The sequence below is a fragment of the Chroicocephalus ridibundus genome, chromosome 6 (genome assembly GCF_963924245.1).
Source record: "Chroicocephalus ridibundus chromosome 6, bChrRid1.1, whole genome shotgun sequence".
Classification (NCBI taxonomy): Eukaryota; Metazoa; Chordata; class Aves; order Charadriiformes; family Laridae; genus Chroicocephalus; species Chroicocephalus ridibundus.
Window position 1 is genome coordinate 1,800,001 of NC_086289.1, and position 25,000 is coordinate 1,825,000.

Genomic DNA, 25,000 nt, shown 5'->3' on the forward strand with positions numbered 1-25,000 from the left:
GACTTTATAAAGCAGCCGCCCGTGCCTGCGGCTTTCGCAGCTGCAGGTTGCACTGAAACGGTGCCGACCTTGCTCCGGCTGCGGGTCCGTGCAAAGGTACGAACGTGAACTCCTAACAGCACCCAAGCTTTCTGCTGCACGAACCACAGAATCACAGAATTGCCCAGGTTGGAAGGGGCCTTTCAGAACATCGAGTCCAACCATCAACCCAACTCTGACAAACCCACCACTGACCCACGTCCCTCAGCCCCACGTCTGCCCGGCTGTTAAATCCCTCCAGGGATGGCGACTCCACCACCGCCCTGGGCAGCCTCTTCCAATGCTTGACAACCCTTTCGCTGAAGAAATTTTTCCTAACGTCCATCCTAAACCTCCCGTGGCGCAACCTGGGTCCATTTCCTCTTGTCCCATCACACGTTACCTGGGAGAAGAGACCGACCCCCACCTCTCTACAACCTCCTTTCAGGGAGTTGAAGTCCTGGAAACTTCTCGACAACAGGAGTGGAGCGTCCACCAGCAGACAGGACTGCATCGCCTTGCTCAAAGCACGTAAGGCGAGCAGCAAAGGGAGAGCAGACGCTGCTCTTCCATCTTCTTCCACCCCAACACGGCCCTCCCCATCACAGGTCAGTGAATTTGTATGAAACAGCCTAAGACACCAAATACAAACTTTCCCTTTTGAAAAAAGAACCTGGTTTCGGTATAATTTCAATGTCCATGCATCTCTGCTGCTATTTCAGAGACACCACGACTTGCTCCAATGTCCCCAAGTTCTCTGGGACCAAGTAAATTTTTGCCACACAGGTGAACATCGGCTGTGATCTTCAATCCACTCTTACCTAAAAATTAAACTATTTAGATAACACTCCTTTATTCTAACTGTGGCTTACCTGTAACTAATGTCAAGAATATTGACAAGAAAGGATTATCCTACTGAAAATACAACGTATTTTTTTTTAAATAACTGACCCTTTCACCACCTTCCCCACGCCAGGACAGACCCACTGCTGTCCCCATACTCAGGCCCTTCCCAAGGTCACACCTCAGGCCCGGGTTACTCTGCAAGGCTCCACCAAAACCCCCTGAAACACAAGAAGCTGCGGATCCTCCGCTGTCTCCAGACTCAGCACATCCGAGCGGTTGTCCCTAAATCCCGACAGTCGCCCCCAACAGTTGCCCAACAGCGGCAAAAAGGACATTTGCACCTAACAGGGCTGGAATTGCCAGAACTGACTGACATTTGGGAATTCATTCTGTGAACAGTGAACTCAAAGACGCCTTGATACGCACTTAAACTCACATGGTCTTCCACTGACAATGACGGGAATTTTCCTCCGAATTCAAACAAACTGGGTGAGGAATCCTGTAAATATTGTAAATGTTCTTGATATTTTTTTTCTTTTTCTTCTTTTTCTTTTGATACAAAGCAATAGGCCAACGGGGCTGGTAAAAGAATTGGAGAACTAAAAGTAACTGGGCGACGTTTTGGTTTTGTTTTCATTTTTGAAGGTTGGAGAGGATTGATTTCTGTTTGAAGAAAACGGCAGGAAAGTACTGGATTGTAAAAATCCATTAAATGTCTACCAAAACAGTGACTTTCTGCTTATCAAAATTATTTTCATATGAAATGTTAATAAAAGAAGGCGCCAGTCTCTGGAATTTGAATTTTGGGTTGGCAGACAGAAATACGAAAGCTTGTCATCTCTTTGCGCTTGAATCTGCCATGTCCAGATATGTGAAGTACTAACGTTTTCGAGCAGATTATTTCATATTCCGTTAAAATAACATTTTCTAAAAGCCTAAATAGAAATGTATTTGCATGTCTGATGAAGCTGCGGGAATGAAAAAGGGAAAGTCGGAAACATTTCTCAACTTTTTTTCTTCCGTGAATTGAGTCTCTACAACAAAATTAAGAGAATTTCACAAATTGCAACATAAATAAATGGCAAGAACGACATTTTGCATTCGCCTAGGAAAGGGCGAGCCTGGCCGCCTCCTCTGCAGCTCACCCAACAGCGCAATTCGATTCTGCAAAATATAGATACAACCTGGTGGTGCTGGTGGACTCCGACTAACCCAGCTGAACTTTAATGAATTTCCCATTTTTACTGGGAATAAAGTAAACCCGGAGAGATGATGCCGGGACAGGCTGGCTCCTGGAGGTCTTTCTCCAGGCTGAGTTTGCCGCTTTTCCGATCGAGGATGGCTACGCTTTGAATGAGGTGACGGATGAAGTGGCATCGCCTGGGCTGGGGCTCGGTCCCCGTGTCCCTCGCAGCGCGCTGGCGTGAGGCAGGGCTCTCAGCTGCACCAGACCTGCCACTCCAACCCCATTGACTTTATATATATATAAAAATAACTAACTAAATATATATTATATATAAAATTATAAATTAATACATAAATGTATTTATATAAATAAACATGCGTATATATATATAAATATATCTATACACACATCCGTATCTAAAACAAAGGAAGAAAATCACAGAAACTGGTCCTTGATGTAACATCTGATATTTATAGTCTCAATTTTATGACACTTGAGAGAATAAGATCACCATGGGACTGACTAAATACCTTGCCCCTCAACAAATACATACCTGCAATATGAAAATACATACTTGGAAAAGTTTCAGACAAACCCAGAACGGGTTGCTGCCTTTTGCATCCTATTTGGCCGCGTATCATCCTAGTGAGCTCCGGCCAGCTAGAGCATTTGCAGATATTGCGTATGGATTTATGTATACGAGTTCATGTTAGAAAAGCCATCTAAGAGTAAGTGCAATTTATTTTAAAAGGGCAAATGAAGTTACACGTCATACCCAGGACTGAAGAAAATCAGAACTACACAGGACACAGACATTTCTCTCTCTCTTTAGATACCTCTTCTACCATAGGCCACCACCACTTTAAGAATTAGAAGTTAATAAAGACATTAAAATTGTGAAGATATCATTGTCTTTAGTATTTACTGTCCTGCTAACACCATGCAAACGTGGAGCGAGCAGAAAACTCTTAAGTTTAAGAGACTTAAATTGCTTATGGTTACTTTTTCTGCTGAAGACCTAAGCTGCCCCCAGCTCCATGGAATCATTCATAGGTCAACTCCACCCTTCCCATCCCTCACCGCCTCTCACCCTTATCTCCCATTTTCTCCTCGAGGCTGCAAATCACCCAAATGTAACGTTCCTTATTTTTTTGCCACATAAACGAAGCCGCACAGTGACTTCAGGACCGACCAGGACATCCGACATCCCTAAGTGTCCTCCAGCTACTCCGACTCCTTTGATCCGGTATTTTCCTACCTTCTCCACTTTGAGCCTCGCACCTTCCCCCTCTGCTTCTGCTAAAGTACTTTACTCATTTTTATCTTTTAACGAATGACATTTTTACCAGCCATTTCTTTCCCACTGAAAAGCACAGGATTGCTATCCTATTATCCATAAACAGGCACCCGAAGTTTCAAACTTTCTAGCTTTACTGGCAGTATCTCAACAAAGTCAATGATTTTTATGACTTTTTAAAAAAGTCTGTAATTTAGAGCAAGGGAAAATAGATCTGTATTCATCATAATACTGTAAATGCTTTTCTAATTTAAATGATCTTTATATATCGAAAAAAGTCTTTGGCTAAATCGTATGTGAGAAAAATTTACTCTTAGGCTATACTGCAGACTGTAATTAGGGTGAGCAGCAGAGTGATTAAAAACACTTCTTTTAAACGTAAGCATTCCTGGGATGCCGAATTTGTTGTCTCACAAGCAAGCAAATTAACAGCCCCACAATCTTCGGAAAACTTGTGATTTGAGCATTCCAACCACGGAAAGGATAAAAAAGACTTCGGCCTTTGCTGAGTTACAGCCAGAATGCATAAAATCTACTTTTCTTTCTTAATTTGCTGCAGGTTTTTTATTTTAATAGTCTAGAATGTGCAAAACCAGTAAAACAAAGAGGTGCTACTGTGTGCCACGGGCAGAAGGTGAGAGTAATCAAGATGCCATTAATGGAAGGATTTTCCCCCTAGGTGCTTTCTAGAGGGAGAGGTTTGACGCCACCCGCAGAGCCCAGGACGGACGGACAGACGGGTGCGCAGCACGGGAACGACGGACGAGTCCCACCCCACAGAGGTGACACCAGAAAGCGAACAGTTTCTTCAGCCCACCACCGGTATTTCAGTGTGGTTTGCTGTCCTTTGGCGGGACTGCGCCAGGTCCGCGAGGCTCCGCTGCTTGGGCTGGAGTTTCTGAATGAGAAGCTGCCAGGAAATCACAGGGTAATTATTGATTACAGGCCTGGGTAGGGAACGAAGTCATCTTGAAGGGAGAATGGAGGTACTACCAGTTTCTTTGAAGACTCTCTGCTCCCATTATGTATGAGGTGTTTCATCAATATCCCTTCTTGGATGAACAACATACATTATGCACGGGAAACTTCAGCTACTAATCTGGCTTGCAAAGCTCACCTCTCCCATCTCCGTCCTCAGGTTGTTCCTCCTCGATCTTTTTGCAAAGCTTTTCTCTGCCCTTGGTTTGCAAGGTGACACAGACAACATGGATTGCAGACCTGCGGAGCCCTCCTCCCTCACACCGACACCATAATTCAGAGCTCCAGCCCTGGAGACCCAAACATCAGAAGGACACGGAGCTGCTGGAGCGGGGCCAGAGGAGGCCCCGGAGATGCTGGGAGGGCTGGAGCCCCTCTGCTGTGGGGACAGGCTGAGAGAGCTGGGGGGGTTCAGGCTGGAGAAGAGAAGGCTCCGGGGAGACCTTCCAGCCCCTGCCAGTCCCTAAAGGGGCTCCAGGAAAGCTGGGGAGGGACTCTGGAGCAGGGAGGGGAGCCATGGGACCAGGGGGAACAGTTTTAAATTGAAAGAGGAGAAATTTAGACTAGATATAAGAAGGAAATGTTTTACGCTGAGGGCAGTGAGCCCCTGGCCCAGGTTGCCCAGAGCAGCTGTGGCTGCCCCATCCCTGGAGGGGTTCAAGGCCAGGTTGGACGGGGCTTGGAGCAACCTGGGCTGGTGGGAGGTGTCCCTGCCCAGGGCAGGGGGTGGCACTGGGTGGCCTTTAAGGTCCCTTCCCACCCAAAGCACTCCATGATTCTATGATAATTCACAGCTTATTTGAAGAAATCGGGCGATTGAGCTGGACTGAGCTGAAAAGCAAAGCTTTGCTTCAGGTACACCTCTGGTACAGGGACCCGACTGAGGAGCTCTAGACTCGAGAACATAAAGGCACAGTTTTGCAAAGCTAAAGGACTTCATCCGGCGAGGATGGTGGCATGGCATGGCACGGCGTGCAACGAGCAGAGCCCCAGGGCTGCTGCTCCTCGCAGGGCAAAGGAAAACTCTTGTGCGTCTCCAATTTCCTCTGCTCTTGTTGCTCTAATGAGCCATCTGGTCTGCAAACACACAACCGCTCCTCGCTGCAGCGTCCAGCGCTGCAACGCCTTCTGCAACCGCAACCGCGGCCGCTACAGAGCACAAATAAAGAAAAGCCAGGAAATTCACGACAATTTAACATTGCCTTTTGCATTGCACAGACCCACAAATCAAGCAACTCATGCACAGGCTTCAAAACAATAACAGGGTGAATTTTTCTTCTTCATATAGAAAGGGGGCTAATGAGCATGATACAGTAAGACCAATTAATCATTTCCCATTATAAATGTTCAGTGATTTTTCCGAGGTGTAACACCTTGAAATGCTGCAGAGAAGTGCGAAAACCTGAGTTTTTCGTTGCTCAATGACATTCCACATTGAGCACTGGCCGTGACACGTATTGTTGAAAATTCCAGTTTTTCAATTGCATTAAAAAAAAAAAAAAAGTGGCTGCATAGGCTAAATTGGACAGCTCGTAAGTTGAAAACTCCCGGAGGTGTTGAGAAACCAGCTTCAAACTTCTCCTGCCTGCCTCAATCCACACCAGATTCAAACTTTACCCCTGACGAGTTATGAGGAAGAATGGTAAATTGTGTATTTAGAGCGCTTTTAAATACTCTTCCCCCTTTTTATGGCGATTTAGAAAATAAAAGGCACTTTAGAACAATATGAGACACAAGACGAGCCGCTGAGACAGTGGATGTTAGAATTCAGTTTTCCTCATCGCAAACCCACTGATGATGGAACTCAAGTCACCTCATACCAAAGCACCGCACCGTAACTGGTCGTATTTACAGGGGAGGGGAGAAAAGAAGGGCCAAAGGTTTAGACGATTCGCTAGAACAGCTGCTGATGAGCAGAGATGGAAGAAAACAGCTGTGATAAGAAAAAGCCTCCCTGGCTTTGGATCCTCATGCTCTCGCTTATGTTTATTCTGCATTTTTGAGCGCCTGGAGAAATGAGTAGGCACTTTCAAATGTAAATGTAAAAAAGCAAATAAATACCAAATTCCTAATTTAGCAATACTGCATTTCTGACTTACAGAGAAATTGAAATGTTCAATGTAATCCGTTATAATGTAGTTTTTACCTTACCGGTCTACTAAGTAACTTTTAAAAATAGTTTCTTCAATTTTTTAACACGTATTTCCACATTACTTCCAATACAGATTTCTTCTGTTTCTATGAAAGTATTACCAGAGAAAGTAAGAGAAGAATAGAAATGCCATCACATCATTGTGATTTCTGCCAATTAATTCTTCGTTAGCATTTCCATTACGTACGTGCCTTCCCCTCATAAAACATGCACACCTGGTCTCAGGCCAAGAACAAATAACTGAACTAAATTAAAAAAACCTGAACCTGCACATGTTATAATGAGGAAACTGCACTCGGTCCCTCCCCAGCACCGAACCTGTGATACAGAAGGTCAAACCCCATTAGGACCAACTGCTGCCCAGCCTGTGGCCAGCCCAGCCAGCGGGACCACCAGCCGCATCCTCCACAAAGCCATGGGTGCTGCAGAGAGAGCTGGCAGCGATGCTCATGGCCGGATGCTCACGGCCACCGGCAGCGATACTCATGGCCACCAGCAGCGATGCTCATGGCCACCGACAGCAATGCTCATGGCCACCGACAGCGACGCTCATGGCCACCGGCAGTGATGCTCACAGCCACCAGCAGAGATGCTCACGGCCACCAGCAGCGATGCTCACGGCCACCAGCAGCAATGGTCATGGCCACCAGCAGCGATGCTCACAGACACCGGCAGCGATGCTCACAGACACCCGCCACGTCCCTTCCCAGCCCCGCAGGCATCTCTTGGATGGGTTTTGCACTTGGAGGGTGCCGAAGAGCTTTCTTTCCACCCTCCAAAAATTCAAGGGCGATCATTGCTTTCCCTCAAGAAGCTTCCTATTAACAAATATACTTATTTTTCCTCTTTTAAGGGATCTTCAGTCGCTTCCAGGGTTGCCACCCAGGAAGGCTGCTGCCGAGGGAAGGACCAAAGTCTCCTACCAACTCTGACCCCAAGTCAAGGCAAGACGGCTCAGGGTTAAACCCCAAAACAACAACTAAAACATCAGCAGCACTTAGACAAAAAAAATTCTTTAGCCAAGCTAAAAAGAATTCAGTAGCCAATTTAGGAAAATTAAAAGTAGAAGCATTACTTTAAATGTTTTATAATCTCCTGGTGGATAATCTGGGAAGCAGAATTCCCCCGACGTTATTCAAAGATGGAAGGAAGAGCAGCAGTAACTGTCTCCCATCCAGCTTTGCCCATTCATGTTCACACCCACCCAAAGGTTCTCAAACACGGCTCTTAATTTCATCCCAGCTAATAAAAAAAATAAATCCTTGGATGATGACTTTATCACCCAGAAGGTGGTACTTCATCAGCATTTTAGCAATTTTGACAAATGACATATCATAGTGCTATTATTGCTTATTCTCCCACGTGTTAATCGGACAGTTTCACTAAAACCCCTAAAGACGATTTTTTAGTAGTTGATAAAAACGATGTTTGTATTAAACATCATTTAATACAGACGTTGTATTAAACAAACTAAAAATCAGAGGAAGACACTGCAATACACAACTCAGTTTTAAAAATACTCAGTATCCATCCTGTAATCTGACTATGAAAGATGTCGCACGGAAAAATTCTCCTAAGATGGAAGAATATGTACAGAAGTTCCCCGTTAAAGCCAAGGTTCTGCGCAAAGCTCCCAGAACGGAACACAATCCCGCTTCCTGAACCCAACAGCTCGTCACCTGCAGAACGCCCTGCACAACAACTGCATCTTGATTTTGTTGTTCTACTTGCACCTGCCATTAGCTAATTAAGAATAAGAAGGTGTAACAGCAAGAAACAACCTATTATTTACAGGAATTTGAATCAACCCAGCGATTAACAGCAGACACAGCGGAGCTCGTAGACGCCTCTCGCAGAGGCGTCGCTGTCGAAGAGCCCTGCCTCGCCAGATGTCAAACTGGCCGTCGTTTCGCACGGGCACCAACGCCTTAAAATACAAACCTATGCACCCGTATTAAGTGTCTTTCACCTTGAACCACAAAAAAAGAAAAAGTATATATAATTTAGAGTTTTATACAAAAAACAGTGCTATCTTGTCAGGTAACGTAGAGGATACTACCTCCTTGTCGGTGCTATATATATCTCTTAAACTGAAGATTTCATTCAATGGGAAATGACGATACTTGTGGACAGACAAGAAGAGGCTGCAAAAAACAGACTTCTGAGTTGTTTTTTTTTTAAAAATAATGGGACCCTATTTCATTTCAAGTGACTGACTTCTGTCAGGAGGTCTTCAGGAAGTGAGCTAGTAAACAGAGAATAGGAAGGAGGAATTTTTCTCAGGTCTTGTTTTATCTAAATACATGAGTAGCATAACTTCTTTGTAACCATATTTGTTCTTTTTTTAAAAAAAATCCAAATAGTATCTATGATAACTTTGAGGAACCAAACCATAGCTACCTCACACAACCTAACTACCACTGGCGAGGTGTCCCTGCTGATAGACATGGACATGTCCCTGCTGATAGACACGGACATGTCCCAGCCTCATGCCTCCCGCTGCTGGCAAAAAAGCTGGTTTCAGTGAACAACGACCTCATGGAAGAGCCCTTCAGGCGTGTTCATACTCAAACCTTTCAGCCAGCGACTGTTGGGAGCTGAACCACATCATTTTTACTGCCATTGACCAAGAATTATGGAGATAGGAGCCATCACCACCCTGGCTGATGGGAGCTGGGGGACACGGGTGGCCCGTGGCACGGCGGCACAGACCTCTCTGGAGCAGCGGGTGGTGGAAGGCCGGCAGGGGAAGGCTCGCCATCCTCGCCGGCTGGCAGAAGTAGGCGTGCAGCCAGGCTGTGCACTGCTTCAGTGGCTCCGTCATCTCCTCCGCGCCTTCGCACACCTCCCAAGCGGCTGCCTCTGCCCTGCTGGGAGAGACAATTGTAAAATTATAATGATAAAAATTGTAAAAATGAATATTCATACTCCCTACATTAGCAGAAAAATAGATCATCTCAAAAAGCATTCCACCTAGAGTCGGGCTCCATCCTTCTGCTCTGAAAAAGGCAAACAGATTCATAACAGCAATAACAAAACTGCATCCTCGTCACCCCTAGAAATGCAATGACCACACACGGTCACTCATACCTGTAAAAAAAAAATCAAAAAAACTGTTGAGAGGAAAATGCCAAGTGTAAGTGGGAAATGTTGGGGCGCAAGGAACCCACCCAAATCTATGGGAGACGATGCACCCTCGCGCCACCAGGGTAGGTGGGGATGAGAGTCCTCCTCCACGGCCTTCAAGGGCACAGTCCCGTCTCCCTGGGGATCTTCCCTGGGGAAAGGAGGAAAGAAACAGCTTTCTGCCGAACCCGCGCCTTCCTCTGCCCCGTTTCCTTCCAGCGACGGTGGCAGGTTTCTGCTTTCCTCCACTTATTGAATTGGAAGGAAGCAATTGAGAATTCATTTGATTTCCAATGGCAGCTCGTGCTTGCAGGATACTGAAAAGCGAAGCAAGTGAACTGAAAGCACCTGCAAACAAAAATGTACTTCTTCCCTTCCTACTTTTTTTCTTCTTTCCCTCTGGAAGAGCAATGTGCGTATGACAGCAACGAAAATGTGAACCCTGGATTAGCAAATATCCAGCCACATTCCCCAAGGTTTCAGTGAACAAAGCCACCCTGGCCAAGGGTGGTGGTGCTCTCCTGGTGCCTTAGGAGATGGTGGTGAGGTGGGTGTCTCTCAGAGGTGCCGGCACTGGTTCCAGGGTATCGATAAAACACCAGAGCCCAACAGGAACGCGCCCAAGAGAAATGATGGGAAGTGCGGTAGACAACATCAAGGGTGACGGCCAAACCAGCAAGCCCCGCCAGCAATCCAGAACCTGAAACACCACTGATGAGGCATCCTAAGGTTTTCTAATGATTGCAGCTTCCCCTCCCTGCCCCGCCTCTCCTCTGAGCTGGAAATACAGCCAGACCCCAGAACAAGAAGCTTCTCAACAGGGTGCTGCTAAAACCCAACAGCATAGTCTTCTGGTCAGAGGCTGGATGTGCCACAAAGCAGAAGAAAGGAGAGAAAACTGTAGAAATAGCAAAATACAGGAGAACCTGAGACAACGGAAGAAAGAGAAAACCAGAGCAATTCTGCCACCCAGGTACGGGGAAAGGGCAAACCAAGGCAGATTGGAATCATACAACTCCCTGAAAGGAGGGTGTAGCCAGGGGGGTGTTGGTCTCTTCTTGTAAGGAACAAGAGGAAACGGCCTCAAGTTGCACCAGGGGAAGTTTAGGATGGATATTAGGGAAAATTTTTACATGGAAAGGGTTGTCAAGCATTGGAAGAGGCTGCCCAGGGCAGTGGTGGAGTCGCCATCCCTGGAGGGATTTAACAGCCGGGCAGACGTGGGGCTGAGGGACGTGGGGTAGTGGTGGGTTTGTCAGAGTCGGGTTGATGGTTGGACTCGATGATCTGAAAGGTCCCTTCCAACATGGGCAATTCTATGGTTCTAAGAAATTCCCCAGCACGGTCCAGCGTGCTGCGAGCGAGCAAAAATATTTGGTGAGTTCCCTCCTGGCAGAAAGCCAAAGAAAATGAAAGGTGAGATGTACCAGTAATGGCATAAAAGGCACCAGGTTCTGCTTTCGCCACAAGGCACCTTCATCAAAAAGACCGAAAGCCTTCACAGGCTTAATCCGGGGCGGCCGGAGGAGCCGCTCATGCCAGGACCCCAGTGTGATCAGACACCGGCTCCGCGCCGCCTCCGGCCGGGATGAATGATGTGCAGGAGGGAGCTGGCTCGGGGTCACTCTCCCAAGCAGAGCCCTCACCCGCCTGGTGCATGATCAAACGGCCCTGCCAACTCCCCCAGCCCCCGGTCGCTTTCTGATTAATTGTTAACCACTGAAGGGCACGTAATCACTGATTAGGAGGCGGCAGAGAGAAGAGGGACACAGAGGCGGACAATTAAAACACTCCGTTTGCACAAGGATAGGAGTTGACGGCTTAGAGCAGAGGCAAAACAAAAATGAAGAATCAGCTTTGGATCCAGTTGGCTAGAACTTAAGTGTAATTTTGTTTCTTTCTTTCCATTTATTTACCAAATCAATGCTTTTGATTTTTCTTTTCTTTTTTTTTTTTTGAGTGCGTGTGTAAAGCGGTATGAATTTCCTTTACAAAACTGATGTCTACTTTATGCTATTTTGCTATTTAATAATCTCTTTGCTAAAAACCAAAATGTACCAGAATCTGTGCATGAACTTTTTTGCATGAATACCTACGACACGGACCTCAAACCAAGCTCTCGACACCACGGATAATCCGTTATTCTGCACATGTACAACACTCAGCAGAATATGGCTCAGTTTTACTGTGGATTGTTAGAGCTACGACAATATAATAACTACAGAATATAATAATGCCTCTGAAATCTCAAAGAGAAGTTGGTAGACTTTTCTGCTCCATTTATCCAGAAGAGCATCGAAAGCACTCAAAACTCCGGTAACCTTATGTTTTTCACATCATCTTGTTTCACATTCTCGGGAGTCTGGAAATGATTTGGACTGTAATATCACCATAAAACCCAAAGACTTTGTTTCCCCGCTGCTCTGCAGGCGAGCGGCCCCCGGCCGCCCCAGCCTGACGATGCCAGGCAGGCACCGGAATTTCCTCCTGCTCCAGAAAGGCCCCAAACCCCCATCATTCTCCCCCAAACCAGGTGGGAAGCAGCGCGCCAGCGTCGGCGAGGTGCGGAGCTACCGAGGCTGGTGCCTGGGCTGCTCAGGTAGCATCAAGGTAACGTCAGGCCATTAGCTCCATATTTAAAATAAGGAATAGAGTAAAGGTCCATCAGTCTCTTCCAGAAGACACGATGCAGCAGCTGCTCTGGCCATCTCTGTGGCGGGGAGGCTGCAGGAACCTGCTGCGTACCATAGCAGGGCTCAGCCATCCCAACGCACGGACACACTCCCTTGCCATCACGGACACATTCCACACTTCCACCAGGCCTTCCCTGGCAGGACTGTTCACATGTATGTCTTAATTTTTTCATTTTTTTTAATTGCTGCTTTTAAGAACAGCACCTTGTCGCTGCTGACCATCTCTAGATGTTTTTGGTGAGACCGTTCTCCCACCATTTCACCACCAGACACTTTCACAGCGCCCACCACCTCCGTGGCCACCTCCACCGTGGTCAAGAAAGGAAAAGCTTTGCAAGACGAAAATGCCTTGCTTTCTAGGAACGCCATTGACTTCTTCTCCTCTAGGATACAAAGCCAATTTGTATCCAACATACACGCTGAGAGCTTCAAATCGGCAGAAAGTTAAAAAAAAATATAAATCTTCATACTAATTTTGCTTGGCTAGAATTGCTAACAACTATTTAAGACTCGTTTAGATGTGGTGTTGGGGGATATGGTGTAAGGGAGAACTTTGTAGAGTGGGGTTGATGGTTGGACTCGATGATCCCAAGGGGCTTTTCCAACCTGAATGATTCTACGATTCTATGATTCTATTCCAGGGAATTTGACAGCTTTAATAAAGAAAAAGAACGAACATAACTTATGCATGGGTGTCTTCCACTGGCCCTCCTCCCCTCCCTGCCCTCCTCCCCTTTCGCTTCCCGAAGTTGCGTAGCAGCACTCCTGCTACAAACTACCTTGTCATTAAAAATTCAACTTAAAACACCAGCTGCCTTTTAAAGGATTTTCTCAGGCTTCAAAGCCATGCTTTGGCCCAACTAAACCATACGTACGTTTCAAAAAGCAAGGCAAAAGTGGTCTCAAAACATTCATAAGAAGAAAAGGAGAGCAGAGGAGTTCCATCATGGGAAATTTCCCCCCTCGAGTGAAATTCCTCTGCTCAATGCCAGGCTTCCTGGAAGGTTTCTGAACACCCTACTCCACGCACTGACCTTTGAGCATCTCTAATGGCAAGATGGACAGGAAAAAAGTTAGTTGTATACCATTAGAGAAAAATATCCATCTAACAGTCACATTAACCCCTTGTGCCTCATCTTTAGCAATGAACAACAAGAAAAAGGGGACCCTCTACTTTTAATGTCCTGCCCTTGGTGATCTCCAGGGGATGGGACGTGCTGCAGGCTGCAGAGCCACCAGCGGCGCAGAGCCAGCAGCACCCAAGGTGACGGCCAAGTGTCCACGTGTTCTCTGCTTTGCCTATGGAAAGCTGAGGTCTTGAACCTGTGATTCAACAAGACGTAATTTTTACTTTTATACAGGAAAATTAAAATAAGCACGTTCATCTAAAAATGCAAGAAACTAAACAGAAGGGGTAAGAAATCCAACTGCTTTACTTTTGCCCTGGAGAATTTCTTTATCTTTCCTTAAAAAGCACCAACACCTTTCTTGCAATGTGGCTAGAATCCATTTAAAATACACTAGCCTTATTTAAACTGGAGACTCATTGGAGACTGTCCCTGTGCTTGTTTTCGCCAGTGAACTGCGTTGGGTGCTGCCTGCCATCTCAAAAAATCCAAAGTGGAGGGGTTTGTATTTTCGTTTGGTCAACAAGTAATGATTACTGTAGGGTTTTTAGTGTTGTGTTGTTTTTTTTTTTTTTTTTTTTTTTTTAACTGATACTTTCTGTTTGCATTAATGTGCCAGCCTCTAACACGTGTGCAGTGTCAGATGTCTGTCTTGACTCCGTGGTGACGTTAAATGGATATTCAGCTGCAAGTGACTGACTCATCTACACGGCTTTGCAGTGGGACGCTTAACTAAAACTACACCCTCCTCAAACAGAAAAAAACATGTTTGTTTTCAGCTATAAAAAACAGACATCTGAGAATATACATACTTTTTTAAGTTGGATGTCTCTCAAAATGAGGGTTTTTTTCAGCCAGGGAACGATGGCTGCTGCTGCAGATCCCCAGCCTGTGCCTTCAGGTCATTCTCCCCCTCTGCCCTGCCCTGGGGGGGCCGCACCTGGAGTGCTGTGTCCAGTTCTGGGCTACGGAGATGATGAGGGGACTGGAACACCTCTCTTATGAAGAAAGGCTGAGGGATTTGGGTCTCTTCAGTCTGGAAAAGACAGCTGAGGGGGGATCTTATCAACGCTTATAAATACTGAAAGGGTGGGTGTCAGGAGGATGGGGCCAGGCTCTTCTCAGTGGTGCCCGGGGACAGGACAAGGGGTAATGGACACAAACTTGAGCATAGGAAGTTCCACCTAAACATGAGGAGGAACTTCTTTGCTGTGAGGGTGGCAGAGCCCTGGCACAGGCTGCCCAGAGAGGTGGTGGAGTCTCCGTCTCTGGAGACATCCCAAACCCACCTGGACGCGTTCCTGTGCCACCTGCTCTGGGTGACCCTGCTCTGGCAGGGGGTTGGACGGGATGTTCTCCAGAGGGCCCTGCCAACCCTATGATTCTATGATTCTGTGATTCAGCTCTTGGTGGTGGTGAAGTCCAAGAGAGACGCAAGGTCAGTCCCAGCACAAGAATCCACCACAGCCCAGGTGCAGACCTACTGCTCCAGCTTACACACACGACAGCTAGTCCATGCCACTCTTAACTGCAATCCTACGTACTTAATTCCATTACAGCTCTTTTCTAAGGCTGAGCAGAGTACGGAAGCCACCAGGCAGCTGGGAGGTGTCTTCCCGAGGCTCCAGCCCAGCCGCATCTCTTCTCTGACTTCTTCTGTTTGCACAGGATGAAATGGAGGAAAAGATGGTTTTAGCAGAGGGGGAGAAAAGCAGAAACACCACCTGTTTCAGTTTAACAGGCTCCTTCCAAACCACTTGCCAAGAACTGGAAGTTTCTACCGCGCTTCCAAAATAAACATGTAAGCAGCAGATTGGCTTCAGCGTCATCCTAAATAGCTTAACCATTATGAAAACCAGAGAAATGCTGTGAGAAGCCTCAGTGGGTAGCCATGTTCTCAATTGGTATGACTTTAATTATTTATTTTACTTCTCAGCTACTTTTTGCCTCAGTAAATCCTTAATAAACCTTAACGGAAAACATTACAAGATGGACCTTGAGTAGCATGATTTAAAATAAGGAGAATATATCAAAACGGCTCTGCTGGCAACTTCCTTAGGGTAAAGCTCAGAGCTGGCAGCTTCAGCAGGGTAAATATTATGACGATGATGTATGGGCTCCCCCAACATATTTATATATTTATTTGTATATTAATAAAATATTTGTATACATCAAAAATAATTGACTGGTTGAACACACCACCCATCGCGTGCTTCCACTGCCTGCGCCACCCACGCCTGAGTGTTTTATCCCTGATAACTACCTCACCCTTGAGCGTTTGCCTAAGGAGAGGTTTACAGACTGCTACAGGTGCTGCGCTAGTGAAGAGTCCCCTTTGTTTCAATTTGGTTAAGATACAGAAGAAAAAAGCTCCCCAAAACAAAAAGAAATTGCAACTCCCTCTGCAACTCCCCCTGCAGTCAGCCAAGGGCCACGCGTACACATGGGCAGACGCAGATAATTCACTATTATATTACTATAATAACTACAACAGTTCCACCCACACAACAACAGAAATGCAGACCTAAAATTAAAAAAAAAAACAAATAGAAAAAAGAAGATAGATGTGGAATGTATGTTTTTACATACAACACCCCAAACTCTTCTCATGGAAGACGGGTCTTTGCCAGGCTGTCACCAACTGAACCGTGTTCTGACAGGGTGGCGCACATGGTACTGAAGATCACTGGCTTCACAATATCTTACTGTCTCCAGGTATGGAGAAAATAAACATATTTGGACACTCAGCCACATCCCGCTCTATGTTTTTTAAGAGGGTCTGTAATTTTTTCCACTGTGTTCCCTGAACAAAAACCATACACGCTTTTGTTCATTATCAATGAATTGTATATTAAAATATAAATAAATTGGTCCTAATTAAGAGGCTTTGGGATCCTGTTATGACCAGAATGCTGTAAAAGTAACCATCAGCCGTTCTCTTCACGATGTGGATGGCACAAAATCTCACCACACCCTTTTCTTAGCTTGCCTTCACCAAAATCAAAATTCATAGAATCACAGAATGGTTTGGATGGGAAGGGACCTTAAAGGCCACCCAGTGGCACCCCCTGCCCTGGGCAGGGACACCTCCCACCAGCCCAGGTTGCTCCAAGCCCCGTCCAACCTGGCCTTGAACCCCTCCAGGGATGGGGCAGCCACAGCTGCTCTGGGCAACCTGGGCCAGGGGCTCACCACCCTCACAGCAAACAATTTCTGCCTCACATCTCATCTCAATCTCCCCTCTTTCAGTTTGAAATCCTTCCCCCTCGTCCCGTGGCTCCCCTCCCTGCTCCAGAGTCCCTCCCCAGCTTTCCTGGAGCCCCTTGAGGGACTGGCAGGGGCTGGAAGGTCTCCGCGGAGCCTTCTCTTCTCCAGGCTGAACCCCCCCAGCTCTCTCAGCCTGTCCCCACAGCAGAGGGCTCCAGCCCTCCCAGCATCTCCGGGGTCAGATGAAGACAGAAATGAAGGGTGCAGAGGAGGAAAACCGAGCAGGAAACCCAGCGCCTGCGGAAGGTGTGATGGGCAGAGACAGGGCAGGCAGGACAGAGCAGAAGGCAACGACCCATCCCCAAAAGGGAGCCCCGACTTCCCCGCGCTGCTCCCGAGGCTCCCCAGCGCCTACGGCTTCACCATTTATAACCAGGAAAAAGAGACAGAACAGCCTGGCAGACAGAGTCACTAAATTTTAATTAAACCCGTAATAGAAAACATTGCAGTTCGTCCCCAGGAACCTGCAAGCACATTTATAGGGTGGCACAACGCTCAGCGTCTCCAGTTGGAAGAGCACCTCCAGGCTGGGCTGAGCTGGAGGAATTACTGTCACACACTGACACATCTGTGTTTTTTCTCTTCCATCTTTTGACGCTTCTTTGGCCATTCAATTTCTTACAAGTCTGTGCCTTAAACAGGTCCAGAAATTATCAAAATTACCCTATGTGCAGTTACTTATCCAAATTTATCCAAAATTACCCTACCCCATCCACCCTACAGATGGAAAAGGCTCTGATGGGAATAAATTAATGGAGGGGAGGGGGACTGAAATAAAACAGCGGGAAAAAAACCCTAGAAGTATCTTATGTTAAAAGATCGGGTTTTTTTTTCCCCTCAAAATTCCCCCAAAACAAAACAAAACAAAACAAAAGGTTGGGGGGCGGATTATAGAAACCTTCCCAAAACGGGGAGCCCATGAGCGAGACTCCTGGAGCCAAGGCTGCGCCGAGCTGGGCGGGCGTCCCAGCGGGTAATTGAAGCCCAACCTCCCCAAGTGTTTGGTGACTGTCCGTAAAGAGCTCCATGTGGCTGTCACGCTAATCCTCTTGTGAAGGGAGAAAGACCAGAGGCCCCGGTGCCGCGGCAGGCTCCGGCTGTAACGAATGGGCTCTGACGTGACCCGGCAGCCCCGCTCGGCGGCCCGAGCGCCTGATGCGAGCTGACAGCAATTTAGACATGGCTCTCTCGGAGACCGCAGACCTACTTAACGTCAAACAAGATGGGGAATGTGGGTGGACTCCTGAAGGGCTGCTACCCTCATGCCAGGGTTAAAAAAAAAGAGGGGTTTTTTTTGACATCAGGCTTATGGGCATGGATCTTACAGAAGGAACCTGCCCACGGGTGGAGTGGAAAATATTTTGGGGAATATTGCCCAATCACAGTAGAATTCTGTCATCGCCTTTTCTTTAGGATGCAGCCGTAATCCCTCTGTGAGCCACAAAATTGTCCTCGGAGGATCAGCCAGGAGCAGAGGGTCTCTGAGTGATTTGCGACCAGTGAGAAGAAGGGGTCCTTGGGTCATTTTCCCCTCGAGATGCCATGCTGCGGCCCAAGGACACATGCCCTCCCTCCTGGGATATCGCCTCTCGGCCAGGCTCCTGCGCCAACCGAAGCGACCATCGCTCCGGGATGTCTCCTGGCAGCGAGCGCCCGTGAGACCATTTCCCAGGCACTGGAGAGCTGGGAAACACATCAGGTGGATCAAGCACCTCCGTGGCTCAGGGTCATTACTACAGTCAACTGTGAAGAGCTTCTAAATCAGAATAAATTTTTACATTTGCAGGAGAATTCACTGTGGCTTCTCTAGGATCTGAACGGTAACTCTTGCCATGAAATAGGCTTGAGGAGCAAATATAATTTAAAAGGTTATGTACCGGGCTTTTTTTTTTTTTGTTTGTTTGTTTTCTTAACGGCATTTTCTTATTTTATCCGTAAATGATTGAAGGCAGCTCTCCACACCACACTCATGCACGTGAAGTCGGCAGAAGTCAGGCCTGGATAACAAGTTGCACCGTCTGAAAAGCACAGGCTGACCGTCTCTTTCTTATACCTATACGCGTCTGGGCTTGTCTTCCCAAATTTTTTTTTTTTTTTGGTCTTAGAGAAATAGCTGGCGTGTTACTTTTCAAATGGAAGAATCAGTAACGATTAGGACACAAAAATTAACATTAAAACGAGACTCAGTCATGCAGCATTATTCTTTACATAATAAATGTAGAGTTAGCTGGCATTTTTACTGAAGCTTTCATTGTGAAATTAAATAAAAATGTATTTTATCAGCACCTAAATGTCATTTAAATAGTCTGTCTTTGATAGATGAAGGCTAAAGCCACCCCAAAACTGCGGATGAATTATCTGGTCTCTAATGATTCCAAAACGATTACAGGATGCAGAGCAATCTCGTTAAATTTTATTCAAAAGCTTACTACACTTGTGTTTTCTCTTATTTTTCTATCAATGAAACCCAGGAGGTTTAAGAACAATTCATTATGTATGAGACCCAACTTACAGTGCTTGACTGTTGATTAATAGGAAAGTTTGCTGTATGTACATTTGCAACATTAGATGCATACAATATGCTAACTTATTCTTTCACCGAAGCTAATTATTTACAAAAATGACTACTTGAGACTACAATTTATTAAATGCATGCATCCAGTCTCAATTTGGCCCCAAAAGACAGTCTGGAATGAAGATCTTTTACTTGATGTGACAACTTCTAGAAACAGTGTTATTAATATTGTAAATGTGGCAAATAAAGAGTTCAAATAGCCGTATGTCTGTGTTGCGTTTTTTCCCCACAACTGAATCAGTGAACAAAGCAGCTTTTTAGGTTTAAAATTCATGGGGAAGCACATCCTTACATAGTTTAATTTAGCTTCTTATAAATGAAGTGGCTGTGTGACAGTAGTGAGAGATTAAAAAAAGGATGAGAGCCGCAATAAACAGAAATAACACCCCAATTCGCGTTGAACGACCCCACCGCAGTTGCTTTTAAGGCCTATTAAGAACAAATTGATGCATTTATGGAAGAGCATGAGGACTCAGAACTGAGTAAGACTTATTCCTCGTCACACAACCTTTGCAATATTTTCTCCTTTCTGCTCTTATCTGTTATCGAGGATGTAAATTCTTATGGATCTGACTGGTCAGAAATTCCGCGTGAAAACGGTACCTCACTTTTACCCTGAAAAAAGAAGCATCTGCGCCAATGTGTGGGTTTAAAGTACAAATTCCAATTAAATAGATGCACCTCTTGAGTAAAATACAGGGGTATCCAAACGGCCCAGTCTTTTTCCCGACTCTGGCAGTCGATGATGCTAAATTCGGGTGCCAAGCCGAGACTGCCCAGGGAAGCGGCACACGCAGCCCATCGCTGCTGCCGCGGTGCCTGTGAAGCCGCTGCCTGCTTATTCCGAGCTCCTAGTGCGCACCAGCAAACGCTTCAGAGAAGGGAGTGAGACTCCTGTCTTCACATGCCAAGATAAGGAAAATCAATGTCAATGCCCCAAAGACCCAAGTGATAGCACTGAAGGTCATTAAATGCTACTCGCTGCCCTGTACCATTAAAGTTTTGATTGGAATCCTATATAGAGAGACACAGATTTCAAACAAGATCTTGCCCTGGGATACGGTACTGTGAGACCACGGAGGAAACACAGCGCTCAGCGAGCAGTGGACTTTCCCAGGAACACAGGAAACATTTTCAAGGAAAACAATGCTCTGTCTGTGTGGTCTTGGCTTATTTTTCCTGAACGTATTTATTGTTTTTTCAGAGAAGTGTATCTCATTACGAACAGATCTCTGTTAAAACAACAGTAAGGTGCAAGGACAACCACTAAGAAGTTATGGTTCTTCATCCACCTCAATTTTCTGCTGTACATTCCAATGCCCCACATCCTGCTTCACTGGCCGCTCCATGCCAACCTCCTTCCCTCTCCTGACATTGCCCAGACTCAATGTTCTGCCCTTTTTCTACCATGGCCACCATCCATCCTCCTGCCCATCCTCCTTAATGCACCTTGTTTGGACCATCACAGTACTACTCGTTGTCTGACCTTACTGCTCTACAGGGAATTAATAGAATCACAGAATGGTTTGGGTGGGAAGGGACCTTAAAGCCCACCCAGTGCCACCCCCTGCCCTGGGCAGGGACACCTCCCACCAGACCAGGTCCCTCAAAGCCCCGTCCAACCTGGCCTTGAACCCCTCCAGGGTAGTGTCCACCTCTGGTCACCATTTCAAGTACTGCTTTCTTCTTGTCTCCCAACCACGTATTTTCCGGACTAATTCTTGTTCTCTCCGAATCTCATCCTACACGTTTCTCCCTCATTTGTCCTAGCAGAAGTCATTCAGACAGGTCAAGAAAACTACATTTCGTTCTGGTGCTCCTCAGCACCCTGAGGTTGTATCGCCTTTGTGCTCAGCCCCAGAACCAGCTCCTTCCCCACAGAGAGCCATTCCCCCTCTATGAATGAAACTTTTCAGAGGCCTACTTGGAGAACAAAAATATTGCTAGTATGAGAGCAGCCTCTTCGTAAGTATTTCTGTTTCAAATCAGTGGGTTAGGCTCGGCAGCAGGACGACTAAAAAATTTGACTAAAAAAGAAAAAAAAAAACAATTTCTGTGTATCTTCTTATTGGAGAGGACCAACCTGTTCTAGATGGAGAACGGGGGAAAATCAAACACGTGCCCAGGAGACCCTCAACGAGCAACAATTAAGCAGAAGCTTCACGTCAAACGCTTTAAAGCGAAAAGCAAAAATTCAGCCAAGTTACAAGCGGCAGCACACTCTCACCCAACATGTTAGGCAACATTAAGCATAGGTGATATCATCAGTTCTATCTATAATTAGGTTAAAAGAAAGTCAGTTAATTTTAGCACTTACAAGAAATTGTTACAAAACATTTTTCCGTATATAAAAGAATTCTCCCATCAGACTTGCGAGGTCGGTTTTATCACAGGCAATTAACTGTGTTAGGGCTGGCTGCAGGGGACCCTTAAACCGCACTCCAGAGTCCCTTCGCTTCTCCACGCAGCTCCTCTGGTTTAGGGCATTCACCACCGCTCTCCCCACTATCTCCCAGCTCCGTGCAACTGCCCCCGAGCATCACCTCGTTCACAAACCCCACCACCTCTACTCACAAGCCTGCCTCATAGTAATAACCCAGTTGCTAACTGGTATCTGAAGTAAAATTTTCATTTTTTCTACATAACTAAGATAGACATAATCCCAGCTATGCATGGATTTAAAAATAACCCAAATCTAAGGCAGTTAAAATACACGTTACAACCATTATACGGCAAGGCCTGGGCCGCCGATCTCCAGTGGTGCACAGGGAAACTGGAGGAGGAAAACTTAAGGTTGAATTATTGGAACTGGGCTCTGACTTTGGATGTCCACCTTGACGCGCGTTAGCGCATGAATTCCAGATGAAAGTGAGCACCAAGAATTATAATCAACAGCACCTGCAGATAGTCCAGCCTATTAAAATGAATTCAGATAGAGATAAATCAGGAACCTCTTAAGAATTCAGCTCATCAGGACATTTTTCAAAGCAACTTCCCAGTCCGGGTGTAGTGCAGTCTGTGCCCTCTGAGCTTCTATCAGGGCAGAGATGGGTGTATGACCTGACGGGCTCCCTCCTGCCACAACTGGAGACGCGCTGCCCATCTGCCGCTGGAAAAAATGATGAAAATATTTTCATTTCATGAATGAAGCCCTTCTGATGCACTTGACACCCAAGCAGCTGTGTGAGAGAAAGGGAAATCACCAGACCAAGCCCCTCAGGCCAGTCTGACCCTCCTCATGTTACTGTGAAGCTTCTAACATCAGCGCAAAGAAATGGTATTAATTTATTTTTTGTAAAACCAGGTGTGAACACTCAGAAGCCACAGAAACACTGGCATCAGATGAAAACATCAGGAAAGTCATCAAGGTCTGGGTTCCTAGCAGATATTTATCACCCAAAGTTTCATTCCAACACAGGCTGAGAACAGAACGCTCAGAAAAAACTGCTAATATATGCCAATTCAAGCAGCACAGTTAACAAATGTACTCTCTCCAAAGCTTTTCTACAGGGTTTTGAGATTGTCCCCCACATGCACTGGGAGGCTCTTTCCTAAAATGAAGAATCGGCTCTACTTCTTACCAACGAGACCTCAAAACCAGAAACACAACCCTACGACAGCAGGAAGAACAGAAAATATGGAGTATTTTCCTTCATTTTAATCAACAATTGTCATCCCTTCTTGTTTACTATTTGCATGGATCACCTCTTTGGAGGTCACCTCTTCGCAGGCGGGCTGTGGTAAGCCCTGGGAGCCTTTGGGAGGGGTACGGGGCTGCCTGGGAGCATCCGCCCACCGAATCTTCCGAATCGAGGAGGAAAGCTTTTTCTTCTCCCAGGTAACCAAGCAGAACCCAATCACAGGATTGGAAAAACAGTAGGGCACATCAATAAAACCAATAAAAACACTGTTTCAAAAAACTGCTGTTATAATTAACTGAAATAAGAGTCTATAAACTGCTACCTCAAAAGAAGCTCGTTAAAGACTGAATGCAGGAGCTGGAATGTGAACAACCTCTCCCCTTCACAGACCACCGTGACCCCCGCATCCCCTTGCTTAGAATCATAGAATTGCCCAGGTTGGAAGGGACCTTTCAGATCATCGAGTCCAACCATCAACCGAACTCAGACAAAACCCATCACTAAACCATATCGCTAAGCACCACGTCTACCTGTCTTTTAAATACCTCCAGGGACGGTGCCTCCACCACTGCCCTGGGCTTCTCCCACCCTCCTGCAAACGCCAGCTCGGGAGCATCACCGCTGGGATCCAGGGACTTCTCCACGCAGAGGAGGTGGGATGTGGACCTGATGGGACCTTACAATTGCATCCGAACCCCGCCACGGAGGACAAAGTGGGATCCCATGAGAGAAGTGAACTGCAGCCCTCGCACGGGCACATTCCTCCTCTGCAAACCCGCTGGTGTCCCATGGTAGGAGAGAGGGAGATGCTCACGAACCACCCTTCTGTGGAAGAGGAGACAGAAAAAACTACTTTGCATAACTCCGTTTGGAATTGCGCAGGAATATTTTTCCAGCGCGCTTTCTCTCCTCTCTCTCCTGAAGCGCTGAGCGGCGCCTGGAGACTGCCGTCCTCCGAGCTTTAGGTGCATCTGCATTACAACCCCATTAGCTTGTGTACTACACTCATTAATAAATAAGCTTCCCACTTAAGTGCCTTTCTTGTAAATTGGTTTGTTCTGTTCCATATAAATAATATAAATTTCTCCTATCAAGTGCAGTGGATTTTTTTCTTTACCTACGTACGGACGCTACAGTAATTTAACCTAAAAAGCGGTTCACGTAACATGCTTCCACGACATCCCTTGTCATCAGTCTGTATTTACTACGGCAGCTGCAATATGTTAAATAGTTAGCATAGCATAAAATAATGTCTTTAATAACTGGCATAAGTATATTGACCATATGTCAAAAGTAAAAGAAAAAAACTTACTAAATGGATAGTTATTGTAATTGTATTTTAAAACACTGAGGTCATATTTAATTTTGAATCCAAGCTTTCTGGCAGGGACAGAATAATAAAACCCTTAACAGTAGAACAAAAAATGTACGTTATTATTGCAAATCTCTTTTCCAGATTACTAATACTGCAATAAACAAACTGAATAAAAACTTTAATTGTCTTCATCAGAAATACTGTCCCTGGCTTTGAAAACTGTAGCTTGGAAGGATGATAGAATTGAGCTCTTTGCTCCATCTTCCCACGCCCCGCAGCGCCCCGCGGCTCCCAGGCTGCCCGGGGGACCCCCTCTGCCTGCTGGGGACAGGGACGAGCGCTGTGCCCCCCCCGGCTGCTCCTCAGCAGGGCAGCAGTGCCTGCTTCCGGAGACAACTGGGCGGAAAAACACTTGGAATTGCCATTGGAATGTTCTTCAAATTAGTTTGGCAAACACCTATATTAATATAGCACACAACATATACATAAAAACAAATAAAGAAATTCTTGAGAAGACAGCCCGAACCGGCCGGATGCTAAAACCCAGTCTATTTAAATAAGTACATGGGAAGACGCGAAGATAAGCGTAGCAATTTCTCTTAACCAGATTTAAAGATGGTTTACTCCAACACATGATTTGTTGAACTCGAATTTTTGCGTCTGTGCTGGGGCACCACTCTCCAGCCCAGGCCAGCCTTGTCCGGTGCAACCTGAACTTCCTTTCAGAGGGAACAAACATTCTGCACCAGTGAAACCCATGATCCCAAGCACACCAGGCT

General features: G+C 46.1%; 1 protein-coding gene across 2 annotated transcripts in view; it reads right to left on the reverse strand.

Annotated features, from left to right (window-relative positions):
* Nucleotides 1-25,000, reverse strand: part of MGMT (O-6-methylguanine-DNA methyltransferase) — a 172,629-nt gene that overhangs the window by 28,088 nt on the left and 119,541 nt on the right. For both annotated transcript variants that reach the window (XM_063338462.1, XM_063338461.1), the window contains exon 4: nt 9,190-9,347. In XM_063338462.1, coding sequence (XP_063194532.1) covers nt 9,190-9,347 — 158 coding nt within the window. The remainder of the gene's footprint in view (nt 1-9,189; nt 9,348-25,000) is intronic.